The sequence below is a fragment of the Musa acuminata genome, chromosome BXJ1-6, assembly GCF_036884655.1.
Source record: "Musa acuminata AAA Group cultivar baxijiao chromosome BXJ1-6, Cavendish_Baxijiao_AAA, whole genome shotgun sequence".
Taxonomy (NCBI): Eukaryota; Viridiplantae; Streptophyta; class Magnoliopsida; order Zingiberales; family Musaceae; genus Musa; species Musa acuminata.
Window position 1 is genome coordinate 11,830,258 of NC_088332.1, and position 25,597 is coordinate 11,855,854.

At 37.5% G+C, this 25,597-nt stretch overlaps 2 protein-coding genes and 1 non-coding gene across 5 annotated transcripts; all 3 read right to left on the reverse strand.

Moving 5' to 3' along the window:
- Positions 1-57: 57 nt before the first annotated feature.
- On the reverse strand, positions 58-11,026 carry LOC135676287 (long chain acyl-CoA synthetase 4-like). Its single transcript, XM_065187308.1, has 19 exons — positions 10,626-11,026; positions 10,385-10,448; positions 10,223-10,312; positions 9,317-9,373; positions 8,832-8,880; positions 8,490-8,566; positions 7,825-7,864; positions 7,659-7,753; positions 6,907-7,074; positions 6,658-6,768; positions 6,500-6,587; positions 5,013-5,079; positions 4,735-4,810; positions 4,525-4,642; positions 2,895-3,140; positions 2,381-2,520; positions 1,265-1,447; positions 1,003-1,122; positions 58-315 (listed from the first exon to the last, which is right to left on the reverse strand). The coding sequence occupies exons 1-19, from the start codon at positions 10,766-10,768 to the stop codon at positions 280-282; spliced, it is 1,968 nt and encodes a 655-aa protein (XP_065043380.1). The 5' UTR covers positions 10,769-11,026; the 3' UTR covers positions 58-279.
- A 789-nt stretch (positions 11,027-11,815) lies between these two features.
- On the reverse strand, positions 11,816-15,439 carry LOC103987800 (uncharacterized). 2 transcript variants are annotated; one of them, XR_010514227.1, is made up of 3 exons: positions 14,786-15,240; positions 12,060-12,459; positions 11,816-11,979 (listed from the first exon to the last, which is right to left on the reverse strand). It is a non-coding gene; the product is annotated as an uncharacterized LOC103987800 (transcript). The 2 variants fall into 2 exon arrangements; XR_001978385.2 differs by lacking the exon at positions 11,816-11,979 and having other exon boundaries at positions 12,229-12,459; positions 14,786-15,439.
- Positions 15,440-17,156: 1,717 nt separating this feature from the next.
- On the reverse strand, positions 17,157-23,718 carry LOC135676288 (uncharacterized). Of its 2 annotated transcripts, none has more exons than XM_065187310.1 (21): positions 23,395-23,718; positions 22,603-22,682; positions 22,128-22,214; positions 21,875-21,925; positions 21,646-21,763; positions 21,485-21,541; positions 21,339-21,403; positions 21,104-21,187; positions 20,969-21,019; positions 20,817-20,879; positions 20,688-20,734; positions 20,490-20,556; positions 20,330-20,392; positions 19,920-20,009; positions 19,768-19,806; positions 19,444-19,671; positions 19,295-19,380; positions 19,127-19,175; positions 18,868-18,948; positions 18,665-18,758; positions 17,157-17,625 (listed from the first exon to the last, which is right to left on the reverse strand). In XM_065187310.1, exons 1-21 carry the CDS (start codon positions 23,510-23,512, stop codon positions 17,444-17,446), a joined length of 1,800 nt encoding a protein of 599 aa, XP_065043382.1. In that variant the 5' UTR covers positions 23,513-23,718; the 3' UTR covers positions 17,157-17,443. The 2 variants fall into 2 exon arrangements, with proteins under 2 accessions (XP_065043382.1, XP_065043381.1); XM_065187309.1 differs by having other exon boundaries at positions 17,310-17,625; positions 21,485-21,559; positions 23,395-23,658.
- Between the last annotated feature and the right edge of the window lie 1,879 nt (positions 23,719-25,597).

A 25,597-nucleotide genomic window follows, 5' to 3' on the forward strand; every position in this document is an offset into this window, starting at 1 on the left:
ATTAAGCACAAGAAAAATGGCTTCGAATTAAACGTGCAAAAGAAAGAAAGCAATACATCTGGTGATCTGATAGAGAATTAATTCCAAATAATCGGACATGACACTTCACCAATAGTTTTTCACCAAGAAAAATTGCTTTGAATTAAATGTAAAGAATGGTCTTAAATAACGGACAAGTCTATCTGATACTGTATCATCAAACACTTGATAATATACGATAAGTGTACAACGCGATACCACAATGCCCGTCTCGGGAAGTGTTCATGCATCATCAGATGTTCACTTGGCGCTCTCATACAGACTGTTTATGACACTCTGGAAAGAAAGGTATGCCAAGCAAGAACTTGGATTAATTAAGTCACAGGTATCAACTACTATTACAATAATAAATCATAAGTTTCAACTACTTGAGATCACCAATCACAGGTATTAACTCGAAAAAAGATAATTATGTAGTTATACAAAGAGAGTGTTGGGTAGATAAAAAACAATATATACAAAATTTTGTGTTGCTAAAATGAAAATATTAATATGAATATGTGAAATTATTAGGAAAGATAAAAAATATATATTTTTATTTATGAACAACTATGTATCGCTTTGACAAGGGATAAAATAAGAAAGAATCATTTACGATAATACTAACATGCCTATGAATGTAACATTCAAAAGAAACAAAATTATTAATGTTAGTGATAAGAAGAGAGAAAAGACTTAAAAAGACCCTAATAGAAATAGTAATATGTAAATATAATTTTTTACTGATCTCAATTATAACAAAATATCCATGTAATCGATCCTAAATAATTGAGACTTATAATTTTATTATTGTTGTTATTATAGAAATAGTAATATGTTATTTCTTCACTTGTTTCTAGGAACACATGTAATCCTCTAGATTTGAAGAAACAAATGATAAGGAAGTCAATCAGAAACAGGGACGTAACTATCTCCTTTATACCACATAAATATAGACAAGTGGAACAAGATGTCACAGCTAACCTGGTAGTACTTGAGCATTTGTGGCCGCTTCTTTTTATATGTTGGAGTTAGGAGACCTCGATCCATGTCAAATGGTATGGGTTCAAGATGAAGAGCTCTAATGATCTCAAAACCTTTCAGCTGGCAATCAAAAAAGCAAAGCTTCGTCAGCATAAAATTGCAAGGAAATAAAAATCCACTTAGCCAGCAAATTAGCAAATAAAAAAATCCTTGGGAAAAGAACAACCAAGCAGAATTTAGGTGCAATAAAAAGAAGTTCAACCTTCTTTGATTTGGCAACTTTAGTTATCTCCTCAAGTATATATTCTTTGGCTTTTGAATTCTCACATAAAGCAGCAAAATCTCCGGTTACCCCTTTCTCTTCAGCCCATCGCTCAAGAGCTTGCTGATTGGGATTCACCACAGCGACAAGGAAAGACTCAAAGCTATTCCCATAAATCCATATCTGCAACAAGATGATTATTACTCGTGGCAAGACAATGAATCCAAAGAACAAATAATGAAGAGGGTAAAAGAAGAAAAACTGAGATTTTTGGGGCTAAATATTTTTTCTTTGAACAAAATTATGCAATGATGATTTATTATTGCTAAGAGCATGAAGAAAATGAAACCAGTGTCAAGCGCAACATTCATCTATTAAGTACCACCAATAGCTTGAGAAACAAGAAGAGCAGATTGTGATTAAACTATGATACTCCTAAAAGGGAGGGTTGTCATTGTTTCTTTTATCAAGCATAGGTAAATTGGTTGCTACACTCTCATCCAGTGATGATCCTATTAAGATCTGTCAGTCACAAAGAAAAGCATGATGAGTAATAAGGATTTACTTGCATGCACAAAATTCTCTATTCTAACCAAAGGAGCAACTCATCCAAGTCTTAGATTTGCTAGTGTAACCAGTCATCCAATTAGGATCTTATGGCTTTATTTTAGTTTTCTTATATAGCATGTGTTCAGATAGCAACATTTATGGAAGGTCCATTTCACTTGACAAAATGTTTTAAATGCATCTTCAATAGTACATGCCTGAAATGGGGTTTCTTGCATGTCTATAAATCTGAAAGCCTTCTATTTGCAAAATAAGAACCAAGGCTTCTGATATTCTACAATGGCAGAAAATGCGACAAAGTAGTATGTTCCATCTGCTTTCTTAATAAGAACTGAGTTAAAAAGTTCACAATGTCTAAGATATAAAAGAAAATGAAATGGAAGCAAAATTGTTGTGATGAGAAAGATGTGTGGTGCTTTTTTGTTTCGAGAAGGCATACAAGAAACTATTTGTATGTGTCCTGAAAGAGTTCAAGATACCACTGCTAATCTGGAAATTCTTTAATGGAACATCTAAATCATTCTTCAAGATATTATTCAAGAGACTTACTGAGTCAATTGTTGGAACAAGACCATAAATGCTCTCAAGATTCTCTACTGCAACATACTCTCCTTGTGATAGCTTAAAAATGTTTTTCTTCCTATCAATAATTTTTAAGCTTCCATCTGGTTGCCATTCACCAATATCTCCTGCATATAATCAAAATAAGATTCAGAATGGGGAATGCGACAACAGAAGCCAATAGGTAGATGTATATAACAGGAGTTGTGTATGATACATGAAAAAAATACAAAGATGGAACTAAATGGTGGTTAAAGCATAAGGATCCTAAAATGAGTTTTATAATGATCCAAAAGAGAATTGCAAATTCAATATTACACATTAAGTCCTAAATTGATAATTCATATATCTGAAAATGGAGAAGGAAGATTTGATGACCAAATAGGTTGAATGGTGACTTATCAATGTGATCATCATATTCAACCAAAATAATTTAGAAAAAAAAAAACAATCTTCTATATGCTTCATTGTACCCAAAACTAGATTGCAGTATGAAAAGAACCTGTGTGAAACCACCCGTCAATCATAACTTCTTTCGTTAGGTCTTCTCTCTTGTAGTAACCGGAGAACAAAGTACTTCCCCTGATGCAGACTTCTCCACGAGGTGTGGTTGAAAGTGCATCATAACCCATCTCAGGAACAGACTCAAGGCGCACATCCACATTAGGTACAGGAGGGCCCACCGTTCCAAGCATTGAGAACTCATTTGGTACTGACACAAATGTGCCAGCACAAGTTTCAGTCAGACCTGAGACAAAAAAAAATTAGCTATTTTAGCACCCCCAAGAAAATCGAAAATCATTTCGTGTGCCTGCCAAGCATTGTGTGTACACAAAAATATACATAAAATTTGCTTAAATAATTCAAATTACACTGACACGGCATAAGAATACATACAACCATATCATGATGTTGATACTCCAACTAATCTCATTAAAAGAAATGCAGGGTACAAGTTCAGTACCCAAATATAAGCCTTGATGGCATACTAGATCACTTGGATGTTTCAATCTTAGATGTATTAAATAAAACAATAAAATCCTTATTGTCACTTTACACTAATTAAGGTTTGGAAAGCATGGTAATCACACAGTTGAAAACATTCCTCAGTCGCTCAGTTAAGATTGCTGAACTGCTGATTCCAAGCTTCAAATGATACGTGAGAAAGAGGTGAGTCCAAATAAGTTTGGTTATGAATTGGGAAAAAGGAAATAAAAGAGCCTCAAAGAGATAACATGGATCTTTGTTCAACAAAAACAGAAACATTGCTGCTGTTATCTCCGACATAGCACAGTAGTGGTTCAAGGTCATATGAAGGTTTAGGTTAATGCAATATTGTTAGAGCGTCACAAGTTCTAAATTCAAGATTGTTTATGCTGCAAATGATTGAGATAAAAAAAACTTATACAAGTGAAGCAGCATAAAAAAAATGCAAAATAGATGCCAAAGAAGCAGATATTAGAGAACAAGGAAATATAAGGAATCCCTTTGAATCAGAAAGTTATCATAGGATTCAACAATTTAAAGATTTCTTCAGTTTAATATAAGAAAAAAATGATGAAAATTGCCTTTACTTATAGAGTACAACCATAATTTGTAGGAGAAAATGAGCCAATTTAGAGGCTTTAAAAGAGTCCAACATAAGCAACTTCCGTAAGGAGCATGTAACTTTTTGTAACATGGACGGTTTAGTATGTTGTCAGCAAGCATATGACTCCATAAAGTACAGCAGTATAAAATGGCTGTCACCAAGTTGGCAACGGTTGGCATGTAAAAATAGTAATCCCATGCAGCATACTCTTTGCTAAATGGTGATGTTAGCATTTATGAGAATTAATAGACTATGGAAAACTAATTCAACATATACATAACAAAAATATTTCCTAAAGAAACCAGGAAAAGCAAAGATAAATCTTTCTAGCCAGACCAGGAAAAGTAAAGTGGCTAAACAAAGATAGACTGGGGAAATGCCCTTTGTTTTGCCTTTTCAGCCTTATTTTCCTTTTCTTTGTACTAACATCATCCGCTTCTCCTACTTAAAATGTTGCATTAAATTGAGCAAATACACCACTGTAATTTCAGAAAGATATAGGACTAGAGAAATAAGCTAAGAAATTTAAATATTAGCATACCATAGCCTTGTATAACATGAGCACAGGAGACCACCCGCAGGAAGGTTTCGACGTGGGTAGCTAGAGGTGCTGCTCCTGATAGAATAATGCGCACATTTCCACCTAATCCTTGCTTGACCTATGGTCATTACAGATCACATATCAACTAATAATCCTGAAGAATCCCTGAACTGAAAAAAGAAGCAAACTTTTACTGGCAATCCACTTCACCTTACTAAAGACTATTTTATCAAATATTGGAGCTGCCTCCTCATGCTTCTGTCCCTTACTCATATTGCTCAGTTTACTGCAAAATTCCAATGTAACATATCAGCTTCAACTGAGCCAGATACACATTAATCAGGACATTTGTCATAATAAAGTAATAAGGTAAAAAAAGACGTGTTTGTAACTGAGAGTACGTTGAATATAATAATTGAAATCATAACTCATAAGTACATTGACCTAAGAACTAAAGATTGTAAATTTGCTATTTTGTATAAACTCACCTTTTGTAGGCAAAATTAAACAAAATTTTCTTTAGGAAACCACCAGAAGATATTTTATTTTGCAAACCTGAAAATAAAAATAAAGTACAAGATGAGTTAGAATACTCTTCTTTGCAACAAAAAAATGTAAGATTCCAACCACTCAAGGTTGGTTGCATGCATCTTCTGCCATTGAACTTTTCTGAAACCCAAATCAGTAGTAAGAGACACTAATTTTTTTTTTTTTGTTTCTAAAAGGCTCCTTTGCAACCTGAGAGATTAAAATTCAAGTCATGGAAAAAGCCTTTGTATATAGAGGTAGACCCCCGAATGGTAGCAACCTTATGCACCGGATATGCCCTTTTCTTTTTCCTCTAGCTGTAAGCTATCAACTTTTTAAGGTTAGTTATATGGATCTTCTTTTGCCATTGAATTCTGTTGAAAGCAAAATCACTAGTCAAATTAAGAGCCATCAAGTTTCTTTTATTGTCTCTAATAAAGTTTCCTCAAGTCATATTCTACCCATTTTCTCACAACACATGCACTTTCCTCAAGTCTCTTTAGAAGACGATAGCTGACTGCATTTCAAGTAATCCTATCTGTTGGACCAAGCTGATCAATAGGAACATTTATGTCTCAATTTGCTTCCCTCAAATTTTTTCTCTAAATGTCACTGAATATATAGACACGGATGAACCTAGATACAAAAAAGAGAAACTACTGTTGAGATCACATTTGGCTGGAGCTTTATGTTTTATCACTAAATACTGGCAGGTAGGTCGAGATCTATTGAGCCTGTGCATGTCTCATACTTTACCATTAAAAGATATTTCATTTAGACCTAGGGGCATTAACACTGCAGTTTAAGAAGACTTCAACAACCTCAGCTGCACAATTATCAGTCCTGCTGAATGGTTATGCATTCAAATATTTAACAAATTTTATGACAAGTCTAAGGAATTCACTTCTTTCAAAAGAATACTGCTGAAAGTATACTAACATAGGCATATTTGATGTGCATGATGTTAAAGTAGATTAATACATAGCTGTGTCGTTCCATTTCTTCGGAGACTACCATGAGAAGATTTGTTTTCTACTGGTCCAATGCCAAAGGTATCATCAAAGAGATGCACAAACTCATACTAATTGAGGGCATCTTTTCATGTGACCTTGGTATCATTTTAATATCAACTTCTGGCCGGGAAGATTGCCCAGATGAAGTGAGGAAAGAAAGTAATTGGAATATGGAACCATTGAAACCATATTCACCACCCTAAAGTATGTCAGTATTCTTAAAATATTAATACAGAAAATGGTGAATTACAAAATGGAAAGTCGGAAACAACATGCAAAGAAAGATATAGGAGGTCAAACAATCAAACAAGTATTAAGAATTTCTTCACACTTTTCAACTTTCGGTTATCTGCCAAAATTCAATATTTCACTTCCGTATATATGATGGTGAATAGGAAAAGTCTATGATACATTTTTTCTTTTACACATTTTACCTGAATATATTCGATCAAGTACACGTGGAACAGCACAGAAGATAGTAGGTTTCAGTGCCCCCAAGTCCTCAACTAACAATTTGATATCCTGAGGATGATAACTTTTATAAATTCATGAAACTTAATCTGCTGTAATATCTTCTACTTAAATAGCTTACCCCACTCCAAAATCCAATTGAAGCCCCATGAAGAATAAAAAGCTCTTCAATCACTCTATCAAACATATGTGCCAAAGGGAGATATGAAAGGTAAACGTCATTGTCATGTAACTGTAAGAACAAAAATATGAACAAGAATCGCAAAGTCAAATCAGCAGAAAGAATTAATTTAATTGTTCCTCAAGGGTTGAAAGTGAGCATGAAATTTGGCTAAAAGGTTAGACTTTTGAGATTTATTTCAGGAATTACCTCTGCCTTTGCATTGCCAAGCAAACAATTTGCGCCAGCAATAAATGTGACGATGCTGTCATTAGATACCATTACACCCTTAGGATCGCCAGTTGTTCCACTAGTGTACATTATAGTACAAATATCACTTTTCTTGTTTACTGGGAGATCAAATTGTTCATTATTGCCCTGTAGATAATCACAGAAGAGATATTTAAGACAACAACTCAATCTTTGAAAACAATTTTGCAACAATAATGAAAGCAGCAGATGGGCGTTTGATTTCCCAGTTCGGTTGCAACAAAGAACAGCAATGAATGAAATGAGATTGCAACAGAATGAGCAATCTTCAGAAACTAAATGAGAAAGTTGTAACAATTAGTGATCTGATAACAACATTGAGATGGATGACAAAGCAGAAGCCACACAGTTTGTGGAAAAGCCTGAAAATTTTGACTTTGTTCCAACATGTAAATACATGAAACCACTATTTGTAAGATTTTCCACATGGGTCATACAAATATTGATGATGCTTAACTTATGTAGAGCAATTACTTCGACTCAAGCGTTGGAATACCAATCATGTCACCGATGACAAGTTTCTTAATTAAATTATTTGGTACTGCAAAAACAAGAAGAAAAATAGTGCCACAAAAATAACTAGTATTGGTAGTTAATTCTCACAATGCACTCAAAAGCCACAACAATAACCAACTCGACTCTAAGCATCATGATTTGGCCTAACTGCATCAGGAACGAAAACAGAGACATACCAAGAGTAAAAAGTCATTCCAAGAATATATGGTCAAACCAAACTTTTCAACTTCTTCTTTTTGTTCTGTGGTGACTTTCCCAAAACTTACAAGTGCTGCAGACATAATAAAGTCATCAATATGACAGATTTACTTGGGAGTAGACATAAAACTGTAAGTAACTTACTTCTCAGGTACTTGACCGTATTAGGAAAGGTCTTCAACACCTGCAAAGTTATAGATGAAACATTTTAATACTTAATGAATATGATTTAACTGAATAAGGAAATGTGTCCACACCATTCTTTTATGCCACACAATAAGGCATGAGGCATTGGCCAATTAATAATTTGATTATTCAAAACAAAAGGAAATCAAATACAAACTAGCCACCTTTCTCAGCAGTATTGTGCTGGGAAATACAAACTTTGGGCTAAGATCTGTACAAGAAACTAATCAGCCCCAACCTCCTTCAACAGTTACTTAGATAATAACTATGAAAGTGAACTTACAAATTTCAATTAAACTCAAATTTAGCATGGGGGATCTCATATTGTCTCATGTGTTTCAACCGAGTTTCCAGATTTTATGGAACTTAGGAAAAAATCTTAGATGGCCTCAACAGGGCAGTCAGGTAAAATGAGAGATCATATAAGTAGTTAAATGATTAAAATGATTCAATCTGTTGACATGATTGAAGCATGTACAAACCTTTTTATGATGTTTTGATGGAATAGGTTAATTTAAATCATAGAGAAAATTTGGTTAATTTTCTTCAGGAGTAACAAACTCTAATGAATTTACACAAAATCCATGTAAAATTCTTCAGGAGGTATGTGAAAAAATGAGTACCTCCATGATTTTCTTTTCTTCCACAAAAACAATTTCAATCTCTGCATGGCATATAATAAATTCTATTGCTCCAGCACCTACATCATGACAGGAAAAGGAATGACCAATTGCAATATAATAGACACAGAAGAAGAGAAAAAACACAGAAATTACAAGAGCACAACCTCCCAGGGAAAATTGCTATGGTATAAAACTTCAAACCTCCTTAAGCTGGTTGATTAATTAAACTTTCCATTTTCCTTAATTTTAAAAGCAATATTTTGCAAGTGTCATTATAACTAATGCATTAGCTCATCGTTCAACATGCTTATAATATCCAACAAGAGCATTATGGCCGCTTACCAAGAGTATCATACAAGGGAACACAGTAAATCCCATGGGCATTGCAAGCCTGCAGCACTCACAGACATTAGTGAGGTTAAGGGCAACACATAACATAAATATGGATTACTCTTAAAAAAATAATGGAATATAACATTACTGAGAAAAAAAGGAAAGGAATGATAATCTGCTAATTGATAATGAAGGATAAGATATTCACAATGAAACTTGAGATGATGAGATTGTTTGTGTATGATGATTTATCGTTGCAAATGCTCTACACAATTATAATTGGCAGTCTTCTTGCTTACTATGTGAATCCTATACAGTATACATGTACACATAACGTGCATCATTCAAACACAAAGTTGTACTAAATCTAACATGCAACAATGAGAAAAAAACCCGAAAAGGTCAATGTAATTTCTATAATGCAGCATTTCAAAATGGCAACTAAAAAGCCGATTCCATTGCCACAAATATAACTTGAACATTTTTGCACATACCTCCATAGTCATGATCCATTCAGGACAGTTCACACCATAAATGCCGCATCTACCACCCTGAAGCAAGTGCAAAAGAGAAAGTTATTACTTCTAGAAGATCTAAAATCAGAATATACCTTATTGTTGCAGTTATGAAGGCTGCAAGATATTCTGATTTCATTCAAGGGGCTTCTATAGTATAAAATCTGATAAAGTGATAATTGTACACTCTCAATATGGCAATTGCAAGTTAAAGAAATTATCAGCATCAGCAAATATAGAAGCATGTTACTCATTAAAATTGATAAATAATCTATGCTTAAACATGATCACCAAACAGTGAAATGTTTCAGAATCGAATTTGTTCATCATTAGTTCTGTTTATTTTTTCTTATTCTCAATATTCTAGATGAATTGATTCCACAAATGATATAATATTATTGATACTATGAGGCAAAGGCACTTCAGGGACAGCTTTTGCTTACTTCTCACATGCAAGCCATCAATTTAGTTCATCAATTTACTTCTTCACTAGCTTTATAACACATACAGTATTGTTTCCACAAGATGTGGCTTACAAAGTTTGAAGAATGGTCATATAAGCGATAGTTATCAAGACAAGTAAAACTTCATACGATGGACCATCATCCCCTGTTTTGGATAGTAGAGCATTTCTCTTTCTTTATGGGAGGTAGGGTCCAAATCATCTACAAATTGTGCATTTTCGCCACTATTATGGCAAATGACCTCTGTGGATGATCTCATACCCTACTTATGACCTCAGTAATGGTGTCCCCTTGTCAAAAAAGAGAAAAACATAGAATTATTTATAAGACAACAGTTTTATTCACTTTATTCTATGTATACAAACCATATTTGTGATGCACAGGAAAGTAATCTGAAAAATAGAACGTCAAATAAAATTACCTGTCCAACTCCACGACAACGGATGGATGCACCTAATTCTATTACTATGTCATATGCTTCTTTGTAAGTCAACCAAACATATTCACCAGCCTGCAGCACGGTGACACTCATTTCACAATCAATCCACGAAAACAGATTTTACCGGTGCAATGGAAGACTAACCTTCCCATCTACAATTTCACGGCGGCCCAGCATTCGGTTGTCGGGGTTTCGCTCCACAGATATCCTACAAACACGATCAGATCAGCTAATCGTCAGTAGACTGACCGCCAGTGTCATCATAAACTTAATTACAATAAAAAAAATCAATAAATCAAACATCAGATCCTCCTTTCTTCTTCAACTGTCACCAATTCAAGAAGGGGAGAAAGAAGAGAAGAATCAGAAAGAACAAGGATCTTACCGGAAGACATCCCAACAGGTCTCCAAGCCCGGGGCCGGCGACGGGAAGCCGTCCTTGGCCAAGACGTTACGGTAGGCAGGGCCGACGGAGGGCCCAGCACCATCGCCTTCTCTCCCTTTCTCAACCTCCACCAAGTATTTCATCGCACACCGCCGATCCGAACTCCCAAAGATCCAAACCCAACCGTCGCAAGTCCGACAAGAAACCTCCTCTTCTCCCTCTCACTCTCGTCGCGGCGTTCTTCTCCTCGTTCGGTGGTATTGTTTGGCTTGCGATCCACTCCGTTGCTAGTCTGTCTTCTTACCTGTTTCAGATCTTTTGCTTGCTCCGGATGGCCAAGAATAGTCCAAACTCCAAGCCCGAATGGGCTAGGATTGACGACCATTTAGTGGTTTCTGACTTCTGACAGACTATTTACTAGTCCAAGCTTCTGACTCTATTTTATATATGACCTTGAGGATTTGTTCCGTGTTGGCAACGTTCTTACGCGGATGGTTTTGGTGGACTTCAAATCAGAATTTAAACGGTTTATTAGCGGTCGAACCCGTTTATGCTACCTCATTGTGATTAGGGAGAGTACGGGGCCCACATCGATCTCCAGGTAGCTGCCTCCATCTACTTTGGCGGGTAGATCTTCATGGCGACGAATCACAATTCTTTGCGTTCTTTATAGAAATATTTTTCGGACTCATTGGATCTACCGCTCGGCTACCCTGCTTATGAATGGAGCCACGTTGCAAAGCTCTCTCCAATAGTAAGGGAGTCCGGTGGGTCGGGTGTGAGAGGAGCGGGTACGAAACGTAATTATCCTGCCACGTAGCACCAGCTTCCTTACAATTCATTTGTATAGATTATGATCCATGAGATGCGTCCGGCACCAAAGTCGTCCAATTAACTATCTATCCAATTTCATTGGTCTAATAATAGTGATATATATATATACATATATATATATATATATATATCACTATTGACCTCAGCTAATTATATATACATATTAAGTTATTCCTTCAACAATGGACAACTCATTTGTACTAAAAAAGACTTGCGAGCCTGTCAAGCATTTCATTAAAGAAAACCTTTGCTAACTGTTCCATTATATTTATATTAGTCAAATCTACTTTCAAGATAATTAATTTCTAGTCCTGGATTGAAAAAAATGACGACAGTTCTCATCAGCGGATAATCCTTTTAATATTTATTCTACGGTAAGAACAGCTGATCGTATCCGAGATCTGTAGACTTCTATGCACAGATACCATAAGATAGTTTGACTTTGTTCCCTGTGATCTTACATCATCCGGTTTTTGCCCCCATAATATATTGTTACTGATACCCTTTAGATGGTGGAAACCTGCAACAAGAGAGAAGAAAATGCAGTGTCAACTGTTACCAGAGCAAACGAATTGAGCGATGAGCGACGATGATCGCAACCTGTTACAGTCCAAGGAGAAACGGTGACGGTGATCTGGAAGCTACACAGACGCGGAAGCAGGGAAGCAGGGAATTATCACAGATCCAAGAGCTTAAATGTTGGATGCAGATAAGAATAGCCACACTAGGAACCTGGTTATATTGGTGTTTGCTCAGATCAACAAAGAACTGGACAAAATTCAGCATCTACCAATTACATTAATAAAAATATTGAAATTATTCAATGCTGATGGGACATCATTCAGTTTAGTGACTTGTTCTTGCAAAAACTGCTACAAGAGTCTATTTGCCTTTAAATAAACAGGGCTTACACCACCTCAAGACTGGAGTCGTGACATCGCATTTAAGCAGGGCTTACACTAGATGCAGGTAATCTATTTGATGACTCCATGTCTGGCCTCTGGAAAAACACAGAATTGAGAGCAGAAATCAGCAGCAGAAAAAGGCATTGGCAGTTTAAAGAGAATAAGTTTGGACACAAATAAATTGCATCCATTAAATGCAATTGATGTGAGAATTCTCTCAGGAGGAGCTGGAACTCGATTGAGACTATACCCATGTCTAATGTTGATTTTTATGTCTCACGGAAATAAAAAGACAATAATAATTTATGTGTGCAGCGAGATGACAACTTTGATATGGAAGCTATTCTTGCAAAATATGTTTAGACCTCACGACATCGAATGTTTACCAGAAGACTCTTACCGAGTAGACTCATCTTCGTAAGTATGATTTTACAAGTTGACACCTAGTATTTATACCTCCCAATCTGGTATACCGCCTACATCAAATGGTTATACATCTCCTAGTGTTACTGCAAATATTGGCAAGAGAGGGTGAGCATTGGTGTCATGCAAAGGTCACCTCAATTTGATTCATGTTGTGGTCAGATTCATGGAAACAGTCTCTCCATTTCTGAGAATAACACTATATCCAGGTTCTGTATTGTCGGGAGCAAGAGTACCTACAAGACTAGCAAGACTAGCAAAATGGATTTTTAGAAAGACTAGCAAGAGTACCTACAATACCACTCTATGAAAGGGAATTTGATCTTTACAAAGTATTCCGAAGCAGCATATCAAGATCTTTTACAATTTCAAAATATGTCCAAGAAAGTTGCAAGCAGTTTAACAAGGATAAAACAATCATCTCCCAGGCAGAATATGAACGAAATAAGCTCCTAGCAGAATTGGATTTCTAGCCCTCTTTACACAAAATCTACCATTAATACCATCAAGATCTCAGATACCATTTTCTCCTACTTGAAAAGAACAAAATGTAGAATATATATATGAGGATCCAACAGAAAAGCATAACAGGATCACAAGATTATAAATTGCAAAACTACTTATTTCGGTTAATAAATTTGATGAATTTGTGGAGTGCTACATCAAGAATTAATAGCCATATAATGCTTTAAAACCCATAAGACAACATATAGAGAGGGTGACCATATGTGGAAAATAATGGATGAAACATGGCATCCAGAGGAGTTGAAAGGTCTAAACAAAAATCAGGAAATAGAAACAATGGGTAACAAGCAAGCTGCAAAAATATTCCAAAACGTAAGGTAACAGGAAACCAAGGTACATAAATCAGAAACCTCTATCGCAAACCCCGAAGGAGCTGTTGCTAAAATCTTTACTAAAGTGAAAATACAGTGAATGACACAGGAGTGAAGCATTCATCTAGATGAACCTAAGGAAAGATTAGCTTTTAAGAGAACTACCATCCGAGAATTCTTTTCTTGCAGGAAAAGGGATGGTCAGTTCTCCCCGACTATTCAGATCCAGTAAAATGGAAATTGATCAGCACTTGATGACAAAATTAAAAATAATTAATCAGGTGTATGCTACAGTATCTGTGTGTTCATGATGTCAATTTACTCACAATGAAAAGCTAAATTTATGTCAAGCATCAATCATACTGGTTTTCACAACAGTAGTAGTTTTGTCAGAAACATCTCACAGGTACGTCGGAAGCATCGATTGTTCTACGTGGGAATTAGGTAAGGAGATGAGCAATGAAGGCATCTAATAGTTGAAGAATTGAACCGCAAATCTACATGTCATCCACAATGTAAAACCGAAAAGCCTTACCATAAGACAAAATAATACGTCTTATTCCTGGTTGTGGAAATAAACACAATTTTATTCCTGAAGTGCATATCATTTTCTAATATGGCGTTTGCTGATATTTATCAAGTACTCAGTATTTCTCATGCATATACCTTAGAAGGCTTAACATGTCAACAACCAATAGAAGTGATGCATGAACTCTATTGTCATAAAAAGATATTTTGTTATGAGTATATACTCGGTTAGAATGGTCTAAACAAAGTTTTGATGCATTTCAGGTTAAAGGCAAGTATCTCTATCTTAACCCCATCCCTAGCGAAAACTATCCCACCACAGTAAAGTTCAAGAACAATACGCCTGATGCAGCCGAAGTTAGGGTTAACATGTTTTGCAACCCAACTCAACACAAAAATTGCAACCCTAAACCCTAAAACACCTATCCCCAAAGCAATTCCATCTTTACTCATCTATCTTTTTCGCCAAATCTACGTCAAAAGAATCATCTTTAGCGAATCCCACATGATCTTGACATAAATCTAATCATCCTTAATAAAACTAAACCTTATTCAATTTGGACAACTTCCATCAAAATCAATGTATCAATTACTACAAAATTCGAAACGGAAGTCAAAGGGAAAAAGAAATCACCCTTTGTTTATTCAAAGTGCCTTGTTGATTCAAGTAACTAAAAGTCTGAGCAGCGGCCTCCGCGCTCCCAATCGCCGTACCGCGTAGGTTCGGGGCCCTTCGGCCCGCCGACCTCGCCGGTGAGCTTGTTCACGTGGACGCCATCGTCCTCTTCGTCCACCGTGGTGCCTTCTTCCCCTTTCGTCCTGGCCGAGTCTTCCTCCTCCACTTCCGGCTTGGACGGGGTAGGAGAGGGAGCGAATCGAGCTGCCTCTTCCGGCGTTGGAACGGAAGACGCAAGGGACCTCGCGCCCGGAAACCTCAACCCTAGCCCTAATCCCGGCTGCGCGATCTCACGATTCCATGGGATGGTCAACAAGCGGTGGAGTTTGTTCGCCATCGCCGCCGGGCTTCTTCCGGTCGACGGAAGCGAAGCCATGTGGAATTATGTAGGGCAGCCGAAGATATTACTACGCCTACTTGTTTGAACGATACGCGATGATATACCTGACCGATGGTGGCAGATTCAAGCGGGGTTGACACGGAAACGAGAACAGAACTTCCAATGACCATTGTGGTAGACGTTTAGGTAAACTTTAAAAGGCGCACTTCGAACGAAGTCTCCACGATCGATTCATGGCGCATCCACACCGCTCATCTGTTACCCGCACGAATCTTGTAGTGACAGTGGCAGATCGACCGTACGCCGCCGTGAAGAAATCATAAACTATGTTTAAGACAATACCACTATAAAAAATATTTTCTTATTTTCATTTCATTTTTATTTGTATTTGTTTTAGATTTTTCATCCATCTCTTAGCGTCCAGATGTGATGATGTATAAATATGAGATTAGATAAAACACATTTCATTAATATATTTATTATGAGTTAGAATTCAATTGGCCAAGATCAAAATTCACAAATACCAAAATGTCAATAATTTATCATAAGATCTTGAATTTAAATCTTATTTTTATCACTTATTTTTTTGTTTCAAAATAAAAAAAATTATTTATAAATATTATTATATTGTCGATGTTTGACAAGTCAAGTCGAGTTTGTGTGTTCATAATTAATCGGCGAGGCCGAATCCAAATCGTCATAAAATACAATAATTTTTTTTCTTTTTTCCCTTATTGACGAAATGATCAGCTCATGCTCATGTCATCAGGAAGAAAGGATTAGGGGATCAACAGGCTGTTGTCTCGAGAAATTTCCAACAGCCATGAATGCCGAATGGTGGTACTCGTGCAAGCGTGAGGTTGGAAGACGTGAGATGAACAAGGTAAAGTGAGAGCAAGTTTGTTTGCTTCAATGCTACTGGAAGTCTCATGTAATGGAACAGCTTCTTCTTCCCTTCTCGTGCCGTGTCGGCGTTGGATTTGCTTTCTTGCAGCCTGAATGAAGTGTGCTCGTCCGTTTCGTTCTTCTCTCAAAATACAACGTGTCTTTATCCAGTCATCCACCTGAACGAAGCATGCGGCTGCACATTGTAGTCGAGTGTTGCACGAGATAGATGCCTTGTGGAAAAAGGAGACCCATAGCTTAGTAGTTTCTAAGGAGTGGAAGCTAAAAGGTGAAGTGTTGAAGACCAAAGGATCACAGCTAGGTAGAGAAAAAGTCTCTACCGACAGGCTCAAGTGTGTGGTGCTCACCGTACATGTTAGAGGAGGAGCGGCATTGTGGAGAGGCTGGCAGTGCGAGAAGGAGTCGGCCATCGCTTTCTCAAGGTGAAACGGCTACAGATACTTGACCATTTCCCATCATCACTTCAGTGAAGACACAAGAATCCATTGTTAATTGGTGATGGAAGCTTGCTGGTGGACCACCACACCTTCCGCCCACCTCCGACGCCAAGGCATGACGAACTGGCACATTTACTTAAACTCATGAGGCTTCTCTCTGGTTCCTCGTGGTGCTGGGATTTATGGGCAACCGGATGGAGAGATGTGCTCCACGGCAAGTGGAAGAAGACACGGAGAAAGAAAAAGGGGATGGAGGTTGCAAGATCAAGATGTTGCTGACAAGAAAGGAGCTGGCATGGCTGGAGCTTCACCTGAAGGAGAAAGCGGAGCAGAGGCTGGAAGATGTGTTGGTGGAGATGGGTAGAGAGATGCAGAAAGAGAGAGGAAAAGGTAGAGGAGGGTGGAAGCCCACATTGGAGAGCATAGTGGAGATCCCAGAGGTCCAGACTTGTAATAATGTGGCTGTGTGAAGCTGCTTCTTCTCGAGCATGCAGAGAACCTTGTTTTTGGTGTCTGTGGTATGTATGTATCCTGTTGATCTCCAGTTATGTGTAATGTTTAGAGGGCTAATACAAATAGTCAATTTCTTCTCATATCAGAGAACACAATTTGTTCATGCCATGAAATTTCAAGAGAATTCTTATGGTGATCCCAAATCATATGTTGTTTCAGGGTTTAAAAGGATTTAACATTTCTAGCCTGTAGATCTGCAACCTACAGGCATTAAGCAGACGACACAAGTTTTCCATCTACAAAGAAGCAGATATTGTCACTTGGAGATCCTATCAAAGCTATATTAAAGTAAAACAGGCTGCTTCCATCAAAACTTTGGACGGGCACACAACCATTATATCTGAACTTGAAGTAATGCATAACTATACAGACCAAAAGGAAGAAACCTTATATTCTTTAGACACAAAACAGCATCCATTGTTAAGCATGCACCCCATCGCCATTGGAGTATAAGCCATATGCACGTTTGTTGTTGTCCCCGTTTTGGTATGGATTCAGCTTTGGAGCTCCATTGATGGAGAGATCTTTATGAGTTCGCATGTCAGAGTGGCTGAGGCTTTGCAGCAGCCTTCCCAACTGGCCACATGAGGCTGCAACGAGCCCTGTCGACAAATTAACTTGTCAGTCAGGTCATATGAAAATGATTTAGCAATGGCACCAGATATTCGCCCTCTCGGAAGCTGCCATTAGGGAGTTCTGCAGGTACTCAGGTAACTACTTATGAATGAACTTGTTGTAAAAAAACATGTGCTATAGACTTGCAAATGAAGATTAGAACACAAGAATCTCTAGAAGCTAAAACAAAAACATGAAATGGAAATTGTTCTTTCTCAATGATTACTCAGAAAATATACTACAAGATTGCCAAAGATACACAAGAATATTTTTGCTTTTATAATGGTATACAATTTTTATCATTGCGAAATAACAGTATAAATACGAATGAAGAAATTTTCAGTAGAGCTCTGAACTCACAGACAAACAAATGCACTCTAGCCCTAAGACATACAAGATTTCTTTTCACAGGTGAAATATATGCACTATTGTTTTAACAACTACCTTTATATCAGGTTATATTTTGTTGCCATCTCTCTTGTCTGAGCCATCTCAGAAGATTTTCTTATGTTTACTTCAATTTTATATAAAAAAGGATTATCGTGGATCCTTCTCATAAATAAAAATAAATTTCATGCATGAAGCTTCTCTTACTATGGATCTAGAGCAATCTTATCCCAATAAATAGCAAAACTGTTTCTATAACTCGAATCTTTGATTACACAGATTGCAACCAAGAAACCTTGTTGTTCAGAAATATGATGAATCCTTCTCATATTTTTCTTAAAAGAAAAGAAAGAGAGAGAGAGAGAGAGAGAGAGAGAGAGAGAGAGAGAGAGAGGTGTAGTTTCTCGCATTTATTTTCCATTACATGGGATTCTGTATAGTAGGTTTAAATGATAATCTTTGAGTTACAGGATAATCATCATGGACAGTGGAATACACATTAGTGACCAAAATCCAAATGTCAGTTTGACTAAAAAATCAAGAAAGGCTTTCTTATACATTGCACATAGAGTTGAAAATCAGAGAAAAATCTGTGTACTTAAGGATTAATAGTGTGAAAGGCTCCTGGTGAGTCATTACCTAAAAAGGGAGCAGAAGGTTTTCCTGGTCTTGACTTGTACTCTGGATGAAATTGCACTCCCACAAAATATGGATGAGTAAGCAGCTCAAGAATCTACAGTAAATATGGTGTGACAATGAAGTCCAACAATGCCATCACAGAGATCCAGAATGAATAAGAACTCATAAAACAAACCAATAAGATCGTAATTTCACAATCGTACCTCCATGCGTCTGCCTGTTTCGTCCTTACCAACAAATGTAAGACCAGCATTTTCAAGTTCCAAAATCATGCCAGGATTAACCTTAGATGTGTTGATATTGATTAGTACAAGATATTCAGAATGCTATTCTAATTTTTTTAGTACCAGCTAATGGTGAGGTTTGCTTACTCTTGGAGGATCATGGAAATCAAGAAATGTCATGAATCACTTGATAACAGACTTACCAACTAGTATACATGAAAAAAATCAAGAGACCAACCTCGTATCTGTGTCGATGTCGCTCATCAATGTACCTGACATTGCCATACCTATCACAAGGGAGAATGGAGGAGAGAGAAGAGATTTAGTTTCTTTAAATATTCCTTCAATTGCAAAACCATGCATGTCAAAAGACATTTTGTTCATAACGGATATGAACAATACTTACAGCTTTGCAGATTTACAGTCCAGAACATGAAAGAAAGTCCTCCGGGATCCAAGTCGCATTGTCCCACCCATATGAGTTTTTGAACCCTGCAAATATTAAGTATTAGTGCAGCAAGTAAAAGGTCCAATGATGAAATCCAAGTGATTTACCTCTGGCATAAAAATAACACATGGATTTTTTGTGTCTGGATCAAACTCAGTGCTATTTGCATTCTGCAGCTTGAGAATGGAACGTGCATACTCAATAACAGCTATTTGCATGCCCAGGCATATGCCAAGAAATGGTACATTATTTTCTCTAGCATATTTTGCTGCAATAATTTTTCCTTGAACTCCTCTGTCACCAAAACCTCCAGGAACTAGTATGCCATCTGCACCCTGAGTTGGTACATGGCACATTATTTCAATGAGTACAAGAAGAATACATACTGGTGTAGAATGCAAAACTAGCACTATATACAAGACCTTGCTCACCTTTAACATATTCCAGGCCTTTCCATGAAGATTAGGTGCCTACACATAACCGAGTAAGATTTCAAATGACATTAATAATAATAACAATAATGACAACAATAAAGAGATGGAGTGAAGAACAAGAGAACTAAATATTAAATTAAATTCTAAACCTCTATTGCTCTTAATTCTTCAAGGTCGGCAGCCGGAACCCACTCAACTACAAGCTTCCGTTGACAAGCAACAGAGGCATGTAAAAGGGCCTGCAATGAGGGAGTACACATTAATTATTGATAACTACAATTTGAACTTGAATAATCACACAGTAACAAACACATCCATTGAACACATCCTTTCAATAATAATAACATGCAGGAGAATTTGGGCACAACTGTAAATAAAGAGATTCCTTAAGAATCAACTACAATGGGTATTAGTTTGGCATTCAACAAATTTATTTCCAAGACATGATGAACAGAACCAGAGGAATTATTAGCTTATGAAACTACCTACGTGAGAGGATAGGATATAGAAAAGGGCATGAATAGGAAAACGCATTTGAGATTATGCCAAAAATGATTACCTTCAATACAGACAAATAAGAATCGGAAAGACCAGTATACTTTCCAACTATTGCAATTTTGACCTGACAAACGAAAAGGTGAAGTTGTCAATACTCCAGCTAAACAAATCATGAAACCACAATACCTTTAACTCCACTATTTTAAGTTACTGAAACACACGGGATCATGTAATGTGTCACAGAGTTCAGCCCTATCCTTCCATTTTCTTAAGTTTGGCTCTCCAAGACTGCAGTAAAAACAAAATAAAATTATGATGTAGCCAATTATAATCTAGCCTATACACCCAAGAAATCAACAGACTGAAAAACTGCAAAAAGACATAGAATGAAATGCATTTTTTAAGTCTATTGGACAAACCTTAATAGGTCCAGTTTTGTTAGAATAGCTTTATGTGCCTTCTGGTCCTGTAACAAACAAAAAAGAAAATCATATTGGGTTTATATGATTTTCCAGATGCCTGTACATAGGCAGCCGGGCTGTACGCACCCTTAAAAGCAAAGGAACATGCCAAATGTTTGAAACATCATAAAGGGTAAAGATGTTCTCCACCTGCAAGTGAATTTTGACTGAATTAGTTATTAACCAAAATTTCCAATATATCCTTCTAGAGAAACATATATAAAGTTTGATCTACTTACAGGAACATGGCAAAACTGAGACAATTTCCCTTTCACATTCTCATCAAGTGGCTGCCAAGAACAACATCATCTATCAATGTCCAATGGCGTTGCTAAAAGATATACCAAGGAAAAAGGATAGACAAACCTAGGTACCTTTTCACTGCGACAAGCAAGAACATTTGGTGCCAATCCAAGTGCCCTTAATCCCCGAACGCTATGCTGGGTGGGCTTAGTTTTCTGCATTGGCAAGAGAGAAAAAAAGAAAAATCTTATGACTTAGTCCTGAATACTATGTTAAAACTTTATGGCCTTATTATTGTTGTAATAAGCAGCATATCAAAGAAATAAATACAAGAAGTATCTATCTATTTGCAAACTTTGTTAGTACCTGTTCACCAACCACATTTAGAACGGGCACCAAACTGACATGAACAAGACAAAAGTTGCCAGGTCCTGAACAATAGCCATTAGGGCAAATATCTGTGCAGGAACTTCATATATTTTAAGTTCAAACATCCATTTTTCAATTCTTACCTACGCGGCATGAAAATTGACATAGGGCCTCAATAAAAGGCATTGACTCAATATCCCCTGCATCAAAAATTAAATCTTATGTCATAGAAAAATATATATTGATGACAGTATGGCTGAATCACATGGAAAAAATTAAATGATATGGTAACTAATTTCCATACCTATAGTTCCACCTAATTCAATGACACAAACATCCGCTGGTCCTTCTTCGCCATCAACAGGAATCATTGCTGCACGTTCAATCCACTCTTGTATTGCGTCTGTTACATGTGGCACAACCTTTGCAGAATGACAAAACGGACATAGATTGAGTTTATGTTAGATAATTTCCATGATGATCCACTCAACAATAAAAGCAAAGAGCGAATGATGCTGCCACAAGGGTCAAACCTGAACTGTTTTTCCAAGGTAGTCACCTTTTCTCTCTTTATTGATGACAAACTAATGACAACAACAAGAAATTGTTGGAGACCTCAGCACGACATGAAAGGCATGTTAAATTAATGCCCAACTAGAAACTCCAAAATTAAAGAAAGTTAGAAACATGTCTTATAATTAATACTTTTGGTTATACAACTATTTAGAATAATATGCCTAGTCATTACATCTCAGGTTTAAGAAGAAAGGTTGATTCCTCCAGCACCTGGTATATCTTCCCAGTTGTAATGTTGTTGTCACGAGTCAACTTGATATCTAAGAATCTCTCGTAGTTTCCAAGATCCAAGTCCGCCTAATACAGTACCATTTATCAGAAATTAGAATTCCAGAGCATAAGCCAGACTGAAAAGAAGAAGACAACGAAATGTGACGATAAAAGAATGCAAAGTAGATAAAATTTTGAAAGGTGATGGATTCTGAAGGCATAGTCAAGTACAGGGTTTTATTCAAACACAATATTCCCAATTTAAAGAAGAAACAGTTTTTAACTAGTACTTCAAGACATACACTTTTTATCTAGCAGCTCAAATTGAAAAATAGCAACAACAAAAAAAAAGATAAGGTACATCCATGGTATACTGTTGGACAAGAAACAACAAGAAAGAAATGAAAAGCCAAGGCCGTGTTATGATAAAATGCAAGAAATTCAAACTATTGGGACAATCTTGGGAAATTTGTACCTCACCACCATCATCTAAAACAAACACCTCACCATGTTCAAATGGTGACATTGTTCCTGCATCAGTATTCAGATAGGGATCTGCACAAATAAATTAAAATTAACATAATGGTTCTTTTAACTTTCACATGCAAATGTCCAAACCAAAAACTGGCATCAATGCATCATCATGTATTAAGTCTGTGACAAAATCATCCCGTGGAGAAGAGGTCCATGTTTTGAAAAGGCTTAAAAGGACATCGTGAACATAATTGACAGCTATTTATGGTATGCTCGTTCTCTTCTCTTAAATAAAACCAACACGAAAATTCTAGCTTCCCGATCTGATTGTCACTACTATCTACTGTTGAACCAATGAAAGAATCAAACACAAGCAAGGTGACAACCCCCGTCACATGCCTTTCGCATATTCCCCCTTTAATATATTAGGTGAAAAAAAACTGATCAAATCTACAAGGAACCACGATATTCTCTGGGAATGCGGATAAAACACTTCAAAACAAACTAGACTCTTTAATAAAGCGATGCAGAAGAATAAGGCGAAGATCGACTCCGTATGTACTATATTTAATGTCCTATCACAAACATCGATTTCCAAAATGGCCGACAAATACTCTGCTGTTATCCTACAAGACAAAACACTCACGTTTCTGTGCAGACCAAACACAACGAAGATTGTTCAAAGTTTCTTCTTTTTAGCTCAAACTATACGGTTAGCCAACCAAAAGGAAAAGAAACAAACATAATTATGATCGAATCTACCAAAAGAATTCAAGGAGGGCAAAGGAATCACCGATCTTGATAGAGGTAACCCTGAGACCGCACGCCTTGAGGACGACACCAATGCTGCTCGCCGTCACCCCCTTCCCTAGCCCACTAACAACACCTCCCGTCACCAAAACGTACTTCATCTCCTTCTCCGCTCCACCGCCACACTGGTAACCACAAATACTTCAAAGGGAGCCTTTTCTTCTCTCTTTCGAAGCAAGGACTGGGACAGAAGGGCAGCGAGATCAAGAGGCAAGATAATGTAGGCCGTAGAACGAAGAGGAGAGAGAGGAAGAGGAGGTGCGAAAAGGTCGTGTTCGAATTGGGTGAAGAAACGGAGGCGACACGGGTTACGATCGAAGGGCACTGGAGATGGCGTGAAGCAGAGGGCGATTAAATACCCGTCCAGTTTTAATTTCACCCCCTTTATCCCATTACTATACGCTTCGATTTAACGGAATGGCGCTCCTCCGTAGGGTTTAGGCTAACTGCCGGTGACTTGCAGTTGGACCCCTTTTTTTTCTGTTATGTTTAAATTAAAATTAATATATATTTCTTTTCAAAACTGAAATATCAAATTTAATATTCCATAAATATCATATAGTATAAACATACCCTTATAAAATTTAAAATATATATTGCATCAAATATTTTCTGTGATCATTAATTTTGTTCTTAATGACAAATTTACCCTTCGTTAATATAATTTTTAATCATTATTGAATTCTTATCTTAAGGTTTAAGTGTGCACGCATCTCAAAGCGTTAGGGGAAGTATATCACATCTTCAAATGAAAGTATCACACACAGATCTGAACTCATGCATAGGATCAACTGGTTGGATATGAGACCCAGAGAACTATTCTTGGAGTTGACGAACTCATGCAGCGGTCTTCCCTTCAAAACTGCAGTGGTAGATTTCTTCCTCGCCGGACGCCCAGATCCAGAACACGAACACCATGAACCACAGATCTCTCCCGTTCCAAAGAGCGAAAGGAAGTGAACGTCCTTGGCCTCAGAATCCTTTGCCCACCTGAGACGTCAAGCTGAGAGAGCTAGATGCCTCCTCTGCTTTCCATCACACCCACCTTCACCTTGCGGTCGGCCGCACGTCGTCCTGCATGCAGTTGACATCACCTGCATGCATGTCGGAGACAAGCTTTTGGATCACCCTACGTGATTCCTCTCCTGAAATAGCAGTGCAACCATTTATCCGGTTCAAGTCGTTACAGACCTCGGGTTGCAGACAACCGAAGCTTCCTGCACACCAAAAGATGGAACATCGGGTGGCCCAGTTGTTCCCTGCAGGGGATGAGTCACTGGGGGAAGCGTCCATTTCCTGCTTGCACTTTTCAGCTGCAGCATCTCAGAGGCGTCTTCCAGCAGCTCCCATGCTGAGGCCACCTGTGGAAGTCCAAGCGAAAGTTAGCGAAGGCATCACATCATTATTGATCCTGGAACTGTGGCATGTCAACAACGTGGCGTGCATGATTGCTACAGCCACGAGCTTGCTGATGGAGACACGCTATCAGCTTTATGTTGTGCAGGCTACACATGCAGTTCCTGATCAGTTTGCGACACCAACCCATGTAGGACCCCTTCGGTAGGACACCTTGCTCACTCCCAAACAGGTGAGACGTGTAACAAGGCTTGAGGGTGACGAGTTTTGAGTGTTTGATGCCAATTAATGGAAGAAACATATGTTTTCAGCAAGTTCTTAATCTTTGTCAATCGTCTGTATATGAGTATATGATGTGGCTATGGCCTATGGGTTTGAGAAGGCCAGACAACACAAATGGCACACTTGGCTAGAATCTATATGTATGAGGAAAAAGAGAACGGTGTTATCCAAGACAGAAAGCATGTGTGCCCCTTTTCATCACTTCGGACTCAGCATTATCCATGGACTATAAAATGATGCATAATCAGCAATCAAACCCACTTGCCAAACAATGTTAGGAGGGTTATGAATGCATGCGCGACTACCTCTTCTTCGTTCTCCTACAGCTTCAACAAACGAGTGGGAACTTGCCACTAATCTAACCTTCCTTCCTCTTTCGGATCACACTTTGACGACGTCCATGGAGTGCGTGGAGATGACGAGGAAGAGAATACCTAATTACTAGCATTGATGTCGAGATCAAACCACGTCAGTCACACGTGGAAATGCGTGGACGCGACGCCGGCGGAAGCCGAGCATTTATTTGCCACCGGGTAGTTGGTCTGCGT